Genomic DNA, 21,269 nt, shown 5'->3' with positions numbered 1-21,269 from the left:
CCGGCAGGGTGTCCACAAGGTGAAAGCCAGGCATCCCGCCGCAGGGGGCCGTAGTGGAGATTAAGCAAGCTATTGCCCAGAGTCGCAGAGTGTGACCCCGTGAGTTGAGTAGGCACCAGAGCGAGAATTGTCGAGTCTGTGGAATTTTTTAGCCCGAGACCCGCCGAGGCGGGGAATCGAACCCTGGTCCACGGTCGATCTCAGCTTCCGGGTCTGCCGCCTCTAACCACTGAGCCACGCTTCTCCGAAAGCGTCACGTAATGACTGGATGGGATAATTGCCCCCTGGTGGGCTCCGCAGTCGGTAGGAACAATGAAGCATGCTGGTTTATGTAGTCCGTCCTCCTTCCTCGTGTTTGCCCCGTGGGGGAGCGATGCGTAGAAAGTCAGTTTCATGTTGCAACAATCACTCTCACCTCAATTTGCCTATTTTCGAGGAAATGAGGGCCAGTTCCAAGGTCCGGTCCCTGGCGGCTTCCCCTGCCCTGGGTTTGCTAACGCAGCGAAGGTTTTGGTCCAATGTTCGGCAGAAGTGGGACGCTCCTTTCGTGGAGGTGCGTTCTCTGCGGCAGGACCCCCCGCTTAATATTCAGCAGTGATCTTCCAAAAGAAAGACGGTGAGTCGCACAACTGAGGGTGTATATATATACATACATCGACATACGTAATTGATGATGTCTTTCCCCCCTAAATATATGTATACATCTATGTATATATCTCCATATATTCAAATAGCTATATATCATATGCACACATATGCATATAAATATATATAACTATCCCTTGATGTGTTGCTTTATAGTGCGTCCTTATTTGTGGATGTAGCCAAATATTTGAGCTGTAATAACGATATTTCCTTCCCTTATTTTGGGTGCAGAATAAATATAAACCCATGTGTTTTATCACCCCGCACTTTATGGGTGTAATTTTGAAGAGAAATGTGCATGGCTATGTGTACTTTTTTGTGTACATGTAGGCCTAGCCCATGTATTTATGGGTATGAGACAAAACCGCATTTGTCCTTGATCAAGTATACCCGGGTGTTAGGTGTTTTCTTGGTATAAGAACGTTAACATACAAAATTAACCTTCAATTACAACTTTAGAGTTTGTAGTGGCTCTGTAGGTAATTCTGCAATAGTGAACGTACTTGTACCTTGTAATACGAGGTTCCATGGTCACATTGCATGTTGCAATGCTATGCATTTCGATCATTGCATTTCTCGAAGTGGCTGCAGTAACTGGTAAATGTTGGCATAGTACCTGTATTGGTGTGTTATTTAAGGCCATACGTTCTTAACTGTGCGTGCCATGTGTTATACAGCACAAGTTGCACTAAGATGTTTGTGATCTATTGAAAAACAAGTTTTTTGCATAAATATTTCATTTGTTTTGTAATACCTTTGTTTATTTTTGCTATCTATTGAAAAACAAGGCAATTGCATAAATATTGTACTAGTTTTGTGATACCTTTGTTTATTGCATATGCAAAATGATGTTAAGGCAGTTGTTTTACTTTGAAGCGCCGGTAAATGTTGCACTCGCACCCGTGTTAGTGCGTGTTTGAGGTACAAGCATAGGTTAGTTGTGAACTGTTGCTCTATAAAAGTTAAATCCTTTGCAGTAAATTGTATCTTTGAGAGGCTGTAGGGAAAGCAAACTGTTGCATTTTCCACCCTTGTTAGGAGGCGTTTTAGTCCCCTGGGTTATGGGCTATTTAATATCTATGATAGCCCTGCCCTGGTAATTGCAATGAACAACTTATGTTGTTGCTGGGACCCTACTGCATTCGTGCCTGTTTTCATGAGAGCATGGGGTCCTTGCGTTCGACCTAAAGAATCCCTTGTGTCCGCTTTGAAATGGAATAGGGTGCGGGGGTTTTATGACCCTTCCGTCCGTTTGCCTAGAAAACCTTTGCAGACGTGAGCTGCATCAGGTGCCGCGTTAGAAGTGTTGTGCCCAGATATTTACTGTTTGCAAAGAACAGAGGGGCTTGTTCTGCCGCCAGCTCTAATATTATCTGATGGCTTATCGAATGTTTTATCTGTTGATATAGGAAACATTTCTGGGAGGTAACCCTCCTGTGTAGGCCTGAAAATTGTTTTAGATATCCGTTAAATCCCGTCTCAAGTAAAGAAAACCCTGTTTTTCTTTGTTTAGTTTAAACCCTGGTAAGCATTGCATGCATATTTAAGCCCTAGCACTGATAGGAACAGATAAGATGATTTGGTATTCACTCGTTTTTAGAGTTGTTGTGCGTTTCCAACGTAGTACAAAACTATAAAAGTAGATTTCAAATAACTTAAAGAGCACACACGTAGTGTATAAACAGCACATTGACACATTGCCGTAGGCGAAGCATTGTAGATGTTGGATTTTTCCAACCTTGTAATGAAAAAAGCAGCAGTGCTGCTTTATTTAAAGTTTTCTTGCAAGTACCTGGGGCAATTCATCTGTGATTTTCTCGTATATTATATATAAAAGAGGAGCATCTTATCTTGTTTTCGAATGAACCATCAGCTCCCTGCAGAAACCCCCCCAAATACCTGGAGACTGTATCCTGCCAGCGAAAATTGTACTTGCTCTGGTGCATGAGGAACCAAGTGAGCAGCGCCAAAAAGGCTGTTTTGCTCAAAGTTTTCCCCCCTCATCCAACCTTCCTTGGTACCACCACTCTCTCTGGAGTTTCTGTTGGGCTTTCCTTCTTGCCTTCTGTAGTATCCCTTTAAGTACCTCGCTCTTACAAGTTAGTATTCCTTTAAACCCCGTGTATCCTTTTGAATATCTGTATTCTATGTTCCACATGACACTGTTATGATTCTGTTATGTACCACTGGTTCATTCTGTTATATGCCACTGTAGTACTGGGATGTGCTCTTACTTATGGATTAAACCTTCTGCGAATTCTACTGCTGATTGTCATATTTGAAAGGAAATACTACAATAAATTGGCGACGTTTGGGATATCTTTAAAGAACCAACCTTTTGAAATGTTACTATTTTTTTTCTCTGCTGATTGTCATATTTGAAAGGAAATACTACACCTTCGTCAGCTGCTACTTTCATAGAGACGTCTTCAGTGCGCCTCCGATCTCCATGGCGGAAAAAATAATCTGAGAGCTTGCACACACACAAAAGGGGGTTGTAGCCTGGCCAGGAGAATCAGGTTTGCCAACCATCCAACACAGAAAAAAAAAGCAAAGCACTTCCGACTCCAACCACTAGATGGCGGAATACGCACAGTATGTGAATCTAGAAGACGTCTATGCTGCAATACTATTCCTATAGATAAGTAACTAGTTTTGTCACCCTTGTGTGAGCAACTAGAGGGCAGATTTCTCAAGGCTTCAGTGCAGCCCAGTGTCAGGATATGAAGAGTAGTCATCTGGAAGCAGGACAAACCATGCAGCAATCAGTACTTGGGCTACGCACTGTCCAACCTATGGATCCAACTACAAGGGGAGGCCCATTTCATGCCATGAAGGCCTAACATTTGGTGCGCGTGTAGGATAAAGCCTAACACAATATTTCTGCGCTGCAAGGGAGCTCCACACCTGTCCAGCTCCTGCTAGAATATACTAGTGTTTATACAAAGCCACTGTACTGCAGGCACACAACCAGTCAGTTCCCATGATGTGCTATCAGTCACACCTCATTCATATCACATACAATGAGGAAACATATACCTCCTCTATATGGGCAGACCAGCTGTGGATGCACCAGAGAGCTTTTTAGATGATTCCGGAGTCATGTAAAAACATGACACCTGGCACTGTATGAAGTTACTATTCATAAAAAGTGATCACAAACTGGACAGCAACTTTTTGCTTTTTGTGAATGGAAAGGAATGTTGTCAACCGGACCATGTAATGATAGGTCAGTTGACAAAATTCTGAATCCTGGTGGTAGGTTGTAAATTGCAACTCACTATAATTGGATGACAACACAGAGAAAGTGACCTGCTGGGGTCAGCAGACCATCCTGTCCATGTTCACATTTTAAATAATGTCAACTTGCTTTTTATATACAGCCCATTTTTCTTAAAGGAAATCGGGCTGTATTTGAAAAGGAAACTTCTTTTTGTATATTTGAGAGCTGGTGGTGGTCCATGGACTATTGCCTATCCCCCTACAATTTTTTGGGAACATTCACAAAGGGAATAGGGTTCCCAGGGGACCTTTCCTCATTTAGGAATAAGTTAAAACCTCTATTGCTGTATCTGTAAAATGTCAATGTTTTAAGACTGGATTTGGGTCGCTATTTGGAAGTGACACCCTACCCACACCCCTTCAAAGTAGCCATTTATTATGAGTTTCTAAACCCAATTTGTGATTTGGCAATGAGTTACCAAATGGGTGTAGTACGTAAGAAAATCGACCCTACAATTTTACGAATCTGACGCTTTGGGACTGCAAAATGACTTTGTACATTAGGTCCCTTGTCTACCGAAACACTGTTACTTGCACCTCTAGGAAAGAGGCTTAGTTGTTCTGGGGTGTGTATTAGGGACAGAATAAGAATTGGACTTTACCAAATGCACTGGAAAACTAAACTGCTATCCCATAACCATAATTCTGTTTGGTAGATGTCTCCTGCCTATGTCCAAATGTTTTTTTTTGTAGCTGTCTGTGTGCTGCTGAGGATAAAGAATGCATAAAGCCAAACACCAGTTGACCCAAGTCAGTCCACAGTGGCCTTCTGCAAGGTATGCAACAAAACTGAGGAGAGAAGGAAAGACCCTTACCTTGCTGATGCCCCACATCACATGAGTCCTCATAGGATCAGGCAGTCTGCATGAGACAAAACACAGGGGAGACAGTTTCCATAGAGAATGTGGAGCAGTCAATGATTACTTAGCATAAAAGAACAGAGTGAGCAAAGAACATTTCAATAAAATTAGAAGGAAGAAGCACTATCATGGCAGAGGCATGGAAATCTATCTGTATAGTAGCTCTTTTACTGGAAGTACCTGAGCACCTCCATTTTACAAACAGATATGTGGCTGCCACCTCTTAGTAGCAAATTATAAACAACGATAGTTTGAACTGAAAACACCTTCTTAAATGTTGTTAGAATTGTGTGCATGCACAGCCAGGACCACAAAATTTGCATCAAGTGAGAGACAGACCGCCTTTAAGATTTGACTCACTTGTCTATACTCAAAACGCTCTGGAACATTTCAGAATCCTCGAAGACGGACAGCATGTAAATCTCATCCACCACCACGTGCAACTCGTGCCTGGAACATGGACAAGAGAAATTAATAAATGCGTCCCTCAACAGAATATTTTAATGTGGTCATAACACAGTAAACCTTAAGAGTCTGTATGGTTAAAACACACGGAGATTCTTGAAACATATCTTGAACACCACCACCACGGCGATCCAGAATGTAACAAACTGTATTTTAACGATGAGGCTGAAAGGGAAAGGAACTTATGCAAACACCATTGTTTTTGCCTGGTCATTCAAGACATTATTCCGAATCTAGGGCAAGAAGGGCAGGGACCGAAGAGTTTACTAGAGCCCTTTACTCCACAGAGTCTGGGATATGTCTCTGACAGAGCCGTCTTGGAAAAAGACAGCGAGCACAACATTTTACATTGCACATTTTCAGGGTTGGGAAAGATCTATCCAAGGTTCTCCCCACTGCTTTAAGATACCCGGCTCCACCTCAGTGTGTAACCGCTATTTGTGTGCTGCTGGGGACTGTTGTCTGGATTTGTCCTCCCTGGAATTTCGCCAGGTGGTTCACAACCAGAGAAGTGCCATGTCGCTCCAGCCAACTCCAGAGATGAAGGGGCCACATGTATGAAGATATTTTGCATTTGCAAACAAGTCGATTCACAGAATCGGCCGGTTTGAGAAAGCGAAAATGGCTTTTCCAATGTACTTTATACTTTATTCGATAAAAACAAACTTTATCATAAAAGTACACAATTCATTGCTAAAAGAAATATTAAAACTTTTAAAAAGTGAAATCCTTTCAAAAACAGCACAAAATTTTAAAAATAAATTAAATAAAGTCCTAAAGCAGGGAGCAGAGGACAGAGGATCAGACATATTCTGGTGGGTGTATACTGTACACAATTTCCTGCCCCATGCTCATTTTACAAGTCTTGAACGTATCTGCCAGGCCTTTCCCAAGAATTTGGCAACTCCGCAAAAAACCATCGTAGATGTTGTATCTGTTGTCAATATGCGGAATGCCGTCACATGGTGCCTGACTCCCAGTTCTCTACATACTGGCTTTAACCACCTTCTCCTGGGTTCACTATATGCTCCACAGGCAAATAGGAAATGGGCTAAGGACTCATTAGGGTTTAAACAACCAGGGCAACTAAAATGATTAGACATATATGATTTCCAATGCTTGGTAAAAGTGTTCAGAGGAAGTGTTCCATGTCTAAACTTTAGAAACAAAGTTCTGTCTCTAGGTACTTTAATGACATCGAGAAAAGATTCCAACTTCCTCACCGGCTTATGCTCTAAAAAACGGTCAGTTAACACTCCCCAGTTTGATTTCTCAAGTTCCATGGCTTGGACCCATTCCCAGTATATTTTTTTAATTGTATCTTTCGGGGGTGGTGACTGGGACAACCATGTTTCACTTAGCCCCAGATTGGTAGTCAGGTCCCTTAGAATGTCCAGCCACGGAATTCTTGACAACTTGTTCAGGGTGATAAGTTCGTCCAAGACTGCAGCATAGTGTGCCAGTTCCGGTGACCTTCTCAAACCTACCCAATATAGAAGAGGTCGAAGGGTGACAATATCTTTAATTGCACGACGGCCCATATCTTGCAACAGTGGTTTCAAGGGGGTAGAGACTGGGAGAGCCACCAAGTCTCTAAAGAACTTATTTTCAGTTTTAGTTAACTCTGTGATCTTATCAAAGCCCCAAAGTTCTGACCCATATGTTGTTGCTGCCAATGCTTTCCCTTCATAGATGGCAAGGACAGGTGCAATGGGCCTGCTTACCGAGAATCGGTGTTCTCTGGAAATGGCTCCCGTGGTCCTTTTCAAATTCAAATGCATTTTTGCTAAATGAGAGTCCCACTTCATTCTCCGGTTCACCCTTACTCCCAGATAATCAAATGCATCAACCTCCTCCAGTGAACATCCATTAAGCACAACATTAATCTTCCTTGGCCTCTTTGTTTGGGACAACACCATTAATTTAGTTTTTGTAGTGTTAATTGTTAACCCACGTTCCTCACAGAAGGCATCAAACTTGGTCAAAAGTTTTTGGAGACCAGAGGGTGTTTTTGACATGAGGAGGGTGTCGTCCGCAAAAAGGAGGGTCGGTATTTTTTCACCTGCCAGGGTGGGAGCATCCACGGGGTCCTTCCTCAAATGGCCTGCCACACCATTTATAAAGAGGGAGAATAAGGTGGGAGCCATCACGCAACCCTGGCGGACCCCCCTATTCACTGGTATTTTGTCAGTTAGTTGGCCCTCACTCCCCCATCGGATCCTTGCATATGTGCCATCGTGCAGTCTTTTAACAAGCTCAAGGAGGTAGCACGGGAAACCCATGTCCTGGAGTACCTGCCATAATTTAATACGAGGGACAAGGTCGAAGGCGGTTTTTAGGTCTATAAATGCCAGATATAATGACCCTTTACCGACAGAAACAGTCTTCCAATAGGTTGCAATAAATCGGAAGACTTGGTCTATCGTACCGACCTTTTTCCTAAAACCCGCTTGTAGATGTGTTAGAATGTCACCCTCCTCCAACCATGACACCGTTCTGGATAGGATGACCCTGCCAACCACCTTCTGAATTACATCAATCAGACTGATTGGTCTATAATTGGCAGGGTCATCTTTTGCTCCCTTTTTATGTATCGTGACCACTTCTGCCCCCTTCCACGACTCTGGGACTGGATAGCCCTGAGTCAGCAAATTCATTAGCGGAAGGATAAGATTGGCTCAAAGGGTCGGGTCATGCAGTAAAAGGTCACCAGGCAGGCCATCCGGGCCAGCAGCCTTCCCCGGGGCAATGTTTTTAATAGCTGTCGGGACAACAAGAAAGGTGAAGGGATGTACTGGTTCAATATTTAGGGTGGATGGCTCAGGGTTTAAGTATGGATCTGACAAATGTACAGGATCAGCCTCACAAGAATAAAGTTTCAAGAAGTGGGAAAACCATTGCTGTTCAGTTATGTGGTGTACAACAGGGTCCCCTCCCCTTCTAGATGAGTTATTTATTAGGTCCCAAAAAAGAATTAAGTCCTTTCTGGAGGCAGCCATCCTAAGTTCCTGCCAATGATCTTCCTCCCATGTTCGTTTTGCCAATTCTATTGTATTTTTATATTCCTTTCTGGCTACCCTTAGAGCTACTGGGTCCTTTTTCTGAATTGCAAGCAAGATGGATTTCCTCTTTTCCCTGCAATCTCCTGTAAACCAGGGGTTACCTTTTTTTTTAAATTATTATTTTTCCGTCTATTTAGTCCTGTAATTTTAAAATAGGAACTCAGTTTATCTATAAAATCTTCATAGATATTACCCAGATCCGGTCTAAGAACCTCTCCCTGTAAGATGTTCAGGTCACTAAATTCCAATCCCTTTGATGTTACCAAGAGGCCTGTGCTTTCCAGAGTTTTCTCATCGGACGCCATCTTAAACCATTTTAGCCTTCTTTTACAGTTGGATGGAACCACTTCTTTAGTGTATAAGTGGTTAATCGGGATTTTCCTTTTTAGATCCCATCTAATTTTGGCAATGTATCAACCTCTATTTCTTGATTCGGTAACCTGTTACCAAATTACAAAATGGCTTTGCGAGTTGGTATTAGGAAGGGGCATGTTTTGGGCGACCCCTCCCAATACCAAATCACAGGGGTATGTATGAGTGTTTTGCGACCAAATACCAGTTGCAAAACATTCGTAATTTACCATCAGATTCAATGTGATGGTTACCCATAATCAAATACAAAAGGGGTCCCCCAAGGGACCCCCTTCCCCTCTGTGAATGGTGGCAAGAACTGTTTTTAGAGCAGGTAGGCCTTCAGAGCACCCTTAGCCCCTACATCAGGCTCTGTGCAAGGCGAGCTCTGTGGTGTGATGCCAGAGGATCTAAAGGAGGTTATCAGAGGTACTGGTGAAAATGGTTGAGGGGTATGTGGAATGTAGTGAAGAGGGTTAGTGCTTTTTTTCTTTTTGAGAGTGATTTTATATCCTGTATACTTGGATTTTTGTTCTCTCGGAATAGGGTATCACTGATTTTGTTGGAGTATGTCCAGTGTCTGGATTGATATAAATGTTCTTTTCATTTGGACCTAGCTTCTCTTGCACGGTTCCCAGAACTGACTACAGTGGCTTTTGAGGAGCATCTTTTTATTTCAGCGCCAACATTTTTGGTGCTGAGCTGGATTTGTCCTTTTTGCCTTTCGGAAGCGATGCTTTAGGTGCCGAAGATGTGGTATCTCGACTCGAACCCAGGCCGGGAGGCTTGGCGTGTGCTTTCGGGGCTGGAGGGCAGGGTGTTGGAGGCAGAGTCTTGGTGCCAAACTTGGTTAGATGGCAGTGTTGGCCCGGTAGCCGTATATTTAATGGACGCGGGTGTTGTGGGCAAAGGGGCTTTGGTACCTTACTGCACCTTGACTGGCTGGAACATCATGAACTCCAGTTCTATCTCCAACTCGAGCTCTTGGACGAATAGGCCTCTTCTTCCACTGCGGACGCTTCCATTTCTTCCTTTTCGATATCTTATCTGAAGATATCGGGGGTGTCTTCTACAACTTGTCGGTGCATTTCTTTCCATCGATCCAGACGGTCCTTTTTTGAGCGAAATGAGCAACAGGCTTGAGGTCTTCTTCCTTGTCCTCCAGAGAGATGCACAGGTTACAGACCTTATGAAGGTCGGTGTGCAGATATTTGGAGTGGCACCAAGGGCAAAATTAGCCCTTGGAGCCACTCCAGACACGGCAGTTTACCCAATGATGTATGTACGAGTGGAAGTGAAATGAAAAAGCTACGCCCAAAGGCAGAGATTAGGGTGTTCTTGCTCCAACTAGGAAAGTGTCCTGAGTTTCGACGGGCTGAGGATGAAAAACACGCTCTAAACAATTCAAACACGTGTACAGTGGGGTTCGAACCGTGGGGATCCCGATGAATAGTCTCGAACCAGAGGACAGCAAACCACGTCTGTACCTAATGGTGGGAAGAAAATGTAGCAGTTGAGTTGTTGTCAATGTGCACTATCACTGAAAGGAGGGGTCACCTTACTTTGAGACTAGTAAAAGACTTCTTCGAAGAAAACCAACTTGCATACATCCAGACCCAACTTTAGATGGCAGGAGTATACAAAGCAGGTGTATCTACAGCACACTTGGCTCGAACATGGGAATAATCCATCTGACAGACACAGGGTACAATTACGCCCTGATACTCCAATTGGGCGAGTATTTCTCTAACAGGTGCTTTAGCATCCAACTTCATAGGGTATTGCAGTCGCAATTGCGGGCTGGATCTTATAGGTATTATATGATAAGGAGGGTCCTTACCCCAGTCAGCATATAGCGGGGGCCAGTTGACATTTACTAAAAGGCTGTTGTGAGACACAGTTAAATTTTCCTCAAAATTGTTACAATGTGTGAGCTGTAGGTCACCCTAAATATGAATGTCAAGGCCAATTAATCTATCTGGTAAGCACATAGTCAAAGTCCTGTGCTTGTTTTATAGACATTGAGAGGGTGCCTTTCTACACATGCATGAGAGCACACACCTAGCTGAGGGCTGACGCAGTGCTGTGCACGAGTATGAAATCAAGACTCCGAGCGCCAGGAAGCGGGTTGAATGGCTGCTTCTAGGTGGACGGCAGTTGCTCGAACTTTAGTGATATATGATGAGGTGAATAACACTCCTTAGCACACGTGACAGTTTAAAATAACACAAGTATGTAACGTGTTTCCACAAAATAAATGCAGTAATGAACAGAACGTAGTATACTTTCTTCTTTGTTGGTCACTTTATTTAGTGCAAGTTTTCCCGGAAGTTTTCAACAGCCAACACGTGTTTCGTCGCATTAAGGGAAGTCGTCACAAGACTTTCTCAAGGCTAAATTCAGTACATAAATTTGTCTTAATATGCGTTGATAATTCCAAACCGCATAAGGTTTCCAAACTGGTAGCGTCCTAGGTATGGATCGGGTTTCACTGGTATCTTAATCATGTAGTACTATTTTTCTTCTTCTTCCATTTGCAAATCCTCCGTGATGCCATCAAGACTGATTACGTACGCTACCAGTTTGGAAACCCTATGCGGTTTGGAATTATCACCGCATATTAACCCCTTGGCTGCGGGGCACATTCCTGGGGTGGCGGGGGGCGCGTACAGCGCTCCGGTGCTCATGACGAGGTCAGCTCGTCATGAGCTACGGTGCTCCGGTTCCTCCGAACAAGAGAGCAGCTAAGCATGTGGGGTCTCTTCAGAGAGAGGCCCCGGGCCCGGCTTCACACGGCATCACGCACGTTCAACTGTGCGCTCTGCAGCAGCCTGGCACGTGCCAGGGGGTGGGTGGCACGGGGACAGCGGAAGATGAGCTCTGGGACATTGAGAGGGCGCCTTTCTACACATGCATGAGAGCACACACCTAGCTGAGGGCTGACGCAGTGCTGTGCACGAGCATGAAATCAAGACTCCGAGCGCCAGGAAGCGGGTTGAATGGCTGCTTCTAGGTGGACGGCAGTTGCTCGAACTTTAGTAATATATGATGAGGTGAATAACACTCCTTAGCACACGTGACAGTTTAAAATAACACATGTATGTAACGTGTTTCCACAAAATAAATGCAGTAATGAACAGAACGTAGTATACTTTCTTCTTTGTTGGTTACTTTATTTAGTGCAAGTTTTCCCGGAAGTTTTCAACAGCCAACACGTGTTTCGTCGCATTAAGGGAAGTCGTCACAAGACTTTCTCAAGGCTAAATTCAGTACATAAATTTGTCTTAATATGCGGTGATAATTCCAAACCGCATAAGGTTTCCAAACTGGTAGCGTCCTTGGTATGGATCGGGTTTCACACAGCTTAATTTTTGTCGATTTTTTGGGCGATTGTAAATGGAACTTCCTCACGATTACCGAGAATGTTGCTCATAACTGAATGAACAATTACAGGATTGATTGTAGGCACTGTGTGTACCTGGGCTTGCCCTGGCAGACCAGTCCTTGCTGGTTGTGCCAACAAGGTGCACAAAACTAATGAGTGTACCGTCGATGAAGTCTCACTAAATTAGAATACTATGGTTATAGTTGTTTATCAGTGATATTTGCATAATTCGGGTATTGTGTATCCAGCTAAAGCTGGCCAAGACGCCGCCTCATTACTTAGGGGGCCTATACGTACTGGTGCAAGTACATGGGGTAGGGCTCAAAGTCCTCTCCCAAGTGCCCTTTATCTTTAAAATTCCAACCTCAACTTTCCACATAGAAGCTAACGGATCTTGCGGCTGTGTTCTCACACAGCACACGTCCCCCGTAGGTCCCCTGTGTCACTACCTTGGATGGTTCCTTGGGGTCCCGGCGATTCTACAGGCTCTAGGCCCTGTGTCTAGTCAAGATGTGGTACATACCCCTTTCTTAATATAAGGTTTGGTCCCCCCCGGGGCCCATTGTATATTGTGCTATTTACTGTCATTTTAGAACTGTATTATTGTGTATCTTGGACTCTAATCTCATAAGGAGATTAGTAGTGAGTGTATAGAAATAAATACATATATTTTATATATATCTTGTGTGGTTCTTCTTTCATTTAGTGATTCAAGAGGTTATAATCTGGTAAACCAAGCTGCTTTACACTCCTTCAAGACTTAGCCTGAAGGCTGCTCTCCATAGCTACCACTAGGATAGCTTTCAATAAAGGTTGTTGTAAACCTATCTATCATCAATAAGGATTGTTTGGACTGGTACAGGGTGCCCACTATAACTAGTGGACAGCATATACCAGGCCAACTTCTCACAGTCACCACTCACATTAATAATGTCATGTGCAGTAACATGAACAGCAGATCTACGATTAGCAGCTATTACAATAGGTTGTGGATGTGTCATGAAAAGAAAAGTAATGGAAAGGAAGTGCAACGCAAAATGAGCATTGTCCTTTTAAACTTTCAAGCTTGAAAAATCAACAGAATTAGGTGCTTCATAAACACGGTGGAGGATTAATCCCAAAAACCACAGATGTCTACGATGGAAGGTGTAAGGGGCTTTATGGACATACACAAGCACTACTCAGGGGAGCTGGAAATAAGTTCCAGACCAGATGTTTGTTGCGTCATTTTACACAGATTGTGTTTGGAAACCGAACTATGACAGCGATCACAGAACAACAGTATGTAGGGACTGAGTAACCATACAACATCAGTATTTATGGGTCCAAATCCGACTAGCTCATAGTGCCATACCTGCCCTCCTAACCTTCACAGAGTAACAGATAAATTGGTACACCAGAACACAACACGCTAGCTCCCTCACAGGGAGCCGTGGAAACAGATCATCACCTTTTGTTTTCTCATTCATGCTTCTACACAATAAACTGAAATGAGACACGAGGAAAGTTTATAATATTTATAGAAACTATTGCGCTCTATCAAAAAGCAACTGTGCTGAAATTAGAAAACAAATGCAATTTAGCAGTGTGATTAGCATTACTAGTAAACTGTATACAATAAAAAGTCGTGTCATGACGAATAATAAATCAGCCTCAGCCTACTCTTACTTCATGTGCACAATGATATATCAGTGAACTCTGGGATTAGTACCGGACCCCATGCCAGGGCCTGATTGCATCTCGGCGGACCTGTTTTTGCACGTTAAAGAAGCATGTGTAACCTACATACAGATACTTGCCAATGCAATGGCCAGCGGCGCTCCCAACCCAGACACATGGCTCGCTGCTGAAATTCTCCCGATATATAAAAAGGGTGATCGTTCTACAGGCCGATAAGTCTTACAGATTCCATCCAGAAGCTTGTTGCTAGGCTAGTGTTGTGCAGAATCCAGATCTGGATAGATGAAATGGATATCCTGACTCCTTTACAGGTGGGGTTCCGCCCATGCACTAGCACTATAGATCAGGTTTGTAGACTTATGTTAATTTACTGGCGGGTTGTCAAGGCGGGGAGAGGTGTGGCGCCGCGGCCAGGGCGACTGATTCCGGAATCTGGGGAATCACGGTTCGATCTCTGGCGCCGGTGGCAGATTAGCCCAGCACCATGTGACTCTGGGAAATAGCTTGCTTAATCTTCCCGACGGCCCCCATCGCCTAGAGACCCTAACGGGTGATTGTGCGCTTTACAAATTGGGATTATTATTATTATCGGAGGGTGCTCAAATTATGCAGCTATTGTCGAACTCAAACCCGCATTTGGTTTGGTCCCTCAAACCAAAATGTGGAGTGCTTTTGTGGATATGGTGATGCCTTTGGTACTACTGGCCATCTTAGTAAAATTACATGAATTTAACTATGCACAGGTTCGCTGGGGTGTGCAGGGGAATGTTCCGGACAGGTTCTCTGTCACTAAGGGGGTAAGACAAGGGTGCGTGTTGGCACCAACCCTGTTTTCTATTTTTATTAACAGGGTGGTTCAATACTTCTTTACTTTCCATACAGATGCCCCTACATTAGCTGGTATGACGATACCCCTGCTCATGTTCGCGAATGATACCTTGATTCTTTCAAAAACTCAAAAAGGGTTGCAGTCGGCCCTGTCTCGATTTGAGGACGTTTGCCGTGATAATGAGCTAGTGGTAAACGTGGAGAAAACCAAGTTTATGGTTCTCCACAAACACAAAGAAATAAAAGGGAGAGTCTTGATGAACAACGTCCTCCTGGAGTAGACAGATGTATTTACTTATCTGGGGATTACATTAGGCAGGAGATTGAATTGATAACCCCAGATCGATATGCTATTCCTCAAACACGCTCAACTAGCTGGTGCTTTCATAAAAAGAACATAGGCTTTCACAGACAAAGCCCATTGCCCCTACCTTAAAGATTAATGATTCTAAAATGTGTTCCTCAGTATTGTATGGAGCTGAGCTTTGGGGCTTTGAGGATTTATCATATCTCACTGTAGCTAAAAAAAATGATGAGAGGTCTACTAGGTCTCCCGCAATCAACACCACTCACGTCCTTATATTTAGATTTGGGTTGCAACACCATTGAGGCTACAGCTCGTTTTAGACCCATTGCTTTTTGGAGCAGGCTCATGACTACTCCCAAGCTATCCTTGTACGCTAAAGCTCTTTCTGAAGTATGGGGGGGCAGATTGCCTACATAGGATTTCTTGGTTAAATAAAGTAAAAATTGCTCTACTTGACATGGGGATGAGCAGTCTGTGGGGGGACCAAGACTACAAACTATTTCCACCCAAAAAAGAGTTTAAGGCAGCATACTGGAAAATGGTTAAGATTAAGCGCTTCTCAACCATAACGAGATCCATTTTGTCAAGGGGATTTCTGGAGCTCAAATATGATACTGAGTTTGAGGCTTATTGGGATGTCATTACTAAACCTAGTGACAGGAAGTTCTACCATCAATTTAGGGTGGGTACACTCCCTATAAAATCTTTTACAAAGAGTTGGCATACCCCGTCTGACGACAAATGTATCACATGCCCAGCACAGATTGAAACATTAGTTCACACTTTTTTTGTTTGTCCAGCCTATAAGATTCCTAGGAAAAAGTGTCTCAAACCAATTTGTTCTAATCTGGGAACAAGATCAGGCATGGAGGCATTAAGGATTTTGAGGACAAACACACAGGAATCCTTAGTGATTGCAGTTGCTAAGTTTTTGAGTTGGATGTGGGTCATTCGCGCTAAAAAGAGGAGGGTATACCAATCCTGCCAGATTTAATTAACGTTTTAGTCCCAATGCTTGGTACCGTAGTCATACATCGTTCTAGACATATGTTTTGGTATTTCTAATGTGTATCTATCTTTTTTTTTGCTTAAAGTGGGGTCTACAGTATTGAACGACAGTGCGAAAAGTATTTGCCAGTCATGGTCCCTTGTTGGTTTATGTATATTATCATACACTTATTAACTTTTTTAATTTCCTTTTTAAAGAATATGTGTTTTATCCAATTGAGGGTCTTTTTTTAGTTATATGTTGGACATTGAACTTTATATATTTTTGCTATTATGTATTTTAAATTGTAGAAATACCATGTCCTTATGATTGTTATAATCGAAATAAAGACTGACTGAACTGAACTGAGCTACATTGATAAATTATTTTGTAAAATGCTTTCTAATAAATATGGTTTAGCAAAAAAAGAAAAGCCTGACAAGAAATTCTGCACTCTTGTGCCACAAACTAATGTTGAATGAACAGAGTTATACAAGAAACATTGCCTGGCCAGATGATCTTCGAAAACCAACCAACTCAATCAATTCTTTTCAATTACACGTGTGCCCTTTCTTCTATACTTGTTTATATCGGAATTGACCTGGTGAAATCAACAGACATGCAGACATGCGTACTCCCTTTCCGGACTATTGCTGGCTGAACCATATGCATGACACTTACTAAAAGTAATGGTTTACAGTTAGTGTCCTCTGTAAAGGAACAGCATGATTCCTGGGATAGTAGATAACATTCCATTGGTAACAGGTAGCTTTTGATCAAGTTTGTGGCATCCGGTTTTTGAGACAAATTACCCTGGTTTATGCTTCAAATCAGGACTCTATTTCTTCAACTGTGAACTCTTTGACAATCATCAGGATATGGTGGCCATGCACACTCCTTACCGTTTAGCAAATTCCAGGAACTCCTTCATTTCTGTGAGGGAGTAGATATCCCCCAGAGGGTTGTGGGGGTTGAGGAGGAACAGAGCCTTCACAATGGTGCCCTGAAAGGAAAGGCAAGACGTTGGTTCCATCAAAATAAAACAGATTTGCCAACAGACAGTACCGTTAGGCCTAAACATTCTGATACCCAAAGGAGGGGAAACTGAAGAGTTGGGAATTCACATATACATGATTCTGACACATTTAATGGTTTTAAATGCCAGGCTACTACATAACAAATGGAGCAGGAAAATATACATATACGTGCCTGTGATTTGACTTGTACTACAAAAACTATACGAGTGCTTTAGAAATATAAATCTTATGAAAGAGACAACCTCATGCGTGAACACTCATCTGTTGCAGCACAAATGATCCATTCACAGGGAGATAAAAACCAACTTGCCTAATAAATATTAATTAAGCCGGTCGCAATTTGAAGCCCACTGTGATTGGCTGCAAATGCAGAGATGAATACCCATCTCTAATGAAGGTAGAAGTAGTATATTGAAAAATAAAATTCCATCTACATGCCTGTTTCAACCAAGTGCATAGAAATCTAAATTATGCTACGCTCAGATACTGTCAGAAGGATAATGCCTTTGGAACTTGACTATTAACAAATCGTCAACCACTTGCTCTTATGTATGGCTCTGATAAATTTCATGACAGCTGCCAAAAAATACAGAATTTCTGAGGAAAAGGTGGATAAGGCTGACTCCTCAGGAATCCAGCAAAAGAGACTGTAGAGGGGTGAAATATTCTGCCGTCATCCACAATTAGACAGTCCAGACCCTCTCGGAAACCAGCCAGCATGCTTCTGATGATCATGTTTGGAGGTGTTGTAGTGAGCTCCAGACAATAACCATATTGAATAATATCCAACACCCATTGATCGGATGTGATATTTATGCATGAGGGAAGGAACTGTTGTAGTCTTCTCCCGAAAGGGGAAATGGTGGGTGAGTCAAGGTTTGGTGGTAGTGGAGATGGAGTGTTTTTTAAAACCTCCTTTACCTCTACCTCTATTATAGTTTCCTCTATAGGATCCCCTTAGTTTCCTCTAGGACAGGATGCTTGATTGAGTGCCTCGTTATAAGAAGTAGATGTGTCAGTGGAGGACGTTTTAGATCCAACACGATATGTGGAATGACGAACGAAACCCCTTTGTGATTGTGTTTGAAAGGGCTCCCATTGCTTTTGCTGTTTCATTATCTTTTTTTCCTTTGTATAAGGGGTCCATACAACCCATGTGGTGATTTAAGAGGTCTTAGATAACCTTAGAAAGCTATCCAAGTGGTAGCTTCAGGCTTCAGGCTTAGTCCAAAAGGAGTGTAAGCAGTATCAGACTACAGGAGTTAGCCCATAAACCCCAAGGAGACTAGGGCAATAATCTGTCACAAACAACAGTGTCTCGAAAAAGGGTATTATTTGAAGGTCAAGTACATGTGGCACAATTAGGCATGCCGTATTAAATCAAAAAGGGAAGACAACCAGGGAGACATTTTCTTGTTAAGGTAAATTGTATTTCATCTGATAAGCATGTTGGACATATTAAACTTCATATGTACAAGCACATGGGTAGGTAGCACTGCGTTACACTGAAAGACATGTTACCTACAAAATACTGTGCACAAGTGCCCATGAAGCTTTGTGATTGCGCAATACATGTTAATACATGTGTCTTGATAAAGATGGACTTATAAAATGAACCATCGAAACGCGTCAACGCCTAATTTTAAGTACACAATCCGCCAACCCAGGCATGGCTCAAGAATATCGATTATAAATTACTGAGCTCCGTGCTTGTGATATCGTTATATGTCGGATGTGTATGTTGTAAAGACATATTGTATTTGTCTGGTTATTCTACTCTCTATTTTGCATGTATTTTCCTATTGATTTTTTATGTATTTTGTTTTATTTGTTTGAATATACTATGCATATTGATTGTGTGGTTATTTTTATGAATGAAAATAGTGTTTTATGATCAATAAATGTATGGGTTAATTTTTTTACTTTTTTGTCATTTGGTTTTCTTGGCTATATATGGTACAATCTTAAGTGTGGCATAGCAGTGAGATAAAAAAGTGCAATATCTGATGTGTGTGGTGATCTGATTGTAGGATGACTAGCTTCTTATTGGATCTACCCAAAGGGATTTAATTATTTGCCACTGTACAGTGCCCTATTCCTTTTGGATATAAAGGGGCTCCTCTTTCTTTGATAGTGGTTCATGTATGCCGGTGTTTGGTTGTGGTGGGCCATGTAGGCGTGGGTCAGAAACTTGATGTGGCATCTCTTCCGGATGTGGAGCCAGTGGAGGTCTCAATTGCTGGATGATGTTGGTCCTTTTAGGCATTGACCTGTCACACTATGGAGAGTTTGCTGTCGAGGATGATGCCAAGGTTGCGGGCGTTGTCTTTCAGAGTGGGGGTTGGTATGAGTTCCAATAGACACAACGAGTCGTTCGAGAGGGATGTGTGGCTGCCGAAAATCAGCACTTCAGTTTTGTCCGTGTTGATCTACAGGCAGTAGTATTTGGTCCAGGGTGAGGCATTCTTCATGCAGACACGTGACGTGGTATATACAGCGATAGTGATGGGCTCAACGCGAGACAAGTGGGATTCTAAAATTATTTACATATTTGGGATACCCAAGCAGTTTATGGTACATGAATACAAAAACTTAAATGAGTATCCGTAAATGGGAGCACCAGGAATTCCGCTGTGGAAGTCAACTGCGATTCGGCCTGCAGAAGTGTTAGACCATCATCATGACAGGTTACGGTTTATTTATATTGCCGAAGGACAGGTAGGTAGGTAGGTTACTCCTTCAGCGATTAGACAGCACCGAAGATCGTAGCATCGAAGATGCTGTCTAATCGCTGAAGGAGTCCGCAGCGCAAGCATCTTTTTTAAATGTCTGACACTTTGGAGATACTATCATTTTAATCAAGACCCTCGCAAAATACAAGATAAAGTAAAACTGCGGGGAAGTTTCAACAGACTTGGGTGGGATTTAATTCACACTCCCGAGTGACAGACGATTGAGTGTCCACAAAAGGGATCCTACCTTGCATAAAGAGGTGGCTCTACAATTTGGTTAACAAACACAGAGAGTTAATACATGTGTCTTGATAAAGATGGACTTATAAAATGAACCATCGAAACGCGTTGACGCCTAATTTTAAGTACACAATCCGCCAACCCAGGCATGGATCAAGAATATCGATTATAAATTACTGAGCTCCGTGCTTGCGACATCGTTATATGTCGGATGTGTATGTTGTAAAGACATATTGTATTTGTCTGGTTATTCTACTCCCTATTTTGCATGTATTGTCCTATTGATTTTTAATATATTGTTTTATTGCTTTGAATATACTATGCATATTGATTGTGTCATTATTTTTATGAATGAAAATAGTGTTTTATGATCAATAAATGTATGTGTTCATTTTTTCACTTTTTTGTCATTTGGTTTTCTTGGCTATATATGGTACAATCTTCAGTGTGGCATTGCAGTGAGATAAAAGAGTGCAATATCGGATGTGTGTGGTGATCTGATTGTAGGATGACTAGCTTCTTATTGGATCTATCCAAAGGGATTTAATTCTTTGCCACTGTACAGTGCCCTATTCCTTTTGGGTATAAAGGGGCCCCTCTTTCTTCGATAGTGGTTCATGTATGTCAGTGTTTGGTTGTGGTGGGCCATGTAGGCGTGGGTCAGAAACCTGATGTGGCATCTCTTCCGGATGGAGAGCCAGTGGAGGTCTCAATTGCTAGATGATGTTGGTCCTTTTAGGTAGGTTGAGCACCAGTCTGCTGCTGCATTCTGGATCGTCTGTAGTCTACTCAAGAGTTTGCTAGTTGTGCCAGCATAGAGTGCGTACCCTAGTGCCGGTGGCTGGTGATGAGGGCCTGCATCACTGTTTTCCTGGTGCTGGTGGGTAGCAATTTGAAAATTTGGTGATGCATACAAAGTGTGTGGAAGCAGGCTGAGGAGACGGCATTGACCTGTCACTCTATGGAGAGTTTGCTGTCGAGGATGATGCCAAGGTTGCGGGCGTTATCTTTCAGAGTGGGGGTGGGTACGAGTTCCAATAGACACAAAGTCGTTCGCGAGGGATGTGTGGCTGCCGAAAATCAGCACTTCAGTTTTGCTCGTGTTGATCTACAGGCAGTAGTCTTTGATCCAGGGTGAGGCATTCTTCATGCAGTTGTGAAAGTTGTTTTTTGTCATGGTGGGGTACGCTGAGATTGAGAGGACGAGCTGGGAGTCGACGGCGTAGGAGATGTTATGAATATGCTACTTACCAGTATGCATCTGTTCTTGGCATGTAGGGCTGCTAACATTCATATCTTAGCATTAGATCGCCGCCTAGTGTTGGGTCCGGATGATCGCACATTGTTGTCCTGGAAGAGTCTTCGAAGTATCCTGAGATAGGTGGCTCCTCCCCTGGACTACAGTGC

General features: G+C 42.8%; 1 protein-coding gene across 2 annotated transcripts in view; it reads right to left on the bottom strand.

The window, feature by feature from the left end:
• The window catches only part of LOC144826055 (1-aminocyclopropane-1-carboxylate synthase-like protein 1), a 146,954-nt gene that overhangs the window by 26,107 nt on the left and 99,578 nt on the right, over positions 1-21,269 (bottom strand). For both annotated transcript variants that reach the window (XM_078684353.1, XM_078684354.1), the window contains 3 exons: positions 16,756-16,856; positions 5,148-5,237; positions 4,743-4,788 (listed from right to left, as the gene is read on the bottom strand). In XM_078684353.1, coding sequence (XP_078540479.1) covers positions 4,743-4,788; positions 5,148-5,237; positions 16,756-16,856 — 237 coding nt within the window. The remainder of the gene's footprint in view (positions 1-4,742; positions 4,789-5,147; positions 5,238-16,755; positions 16,857-21,269) is intronic.

Source organism: Lissotriton helveticus, chromosome 3_2 (genome assembly GCF_964261635.1).
Source record: "Lissotriton helveticus chromosome 3_2, aLisHel1.1, whole genome shotgun sequence".
NCBI lineage: Eukaryota > Metazoa > Chordata > Amphibia > Caudata > Salamandridae > Lissotriton > Lissotriton helveticus.
Note: the sequence above shows the minus strand (reverse complement) of the source record. Positions and strands in the feature narration are given on the sequence as shown.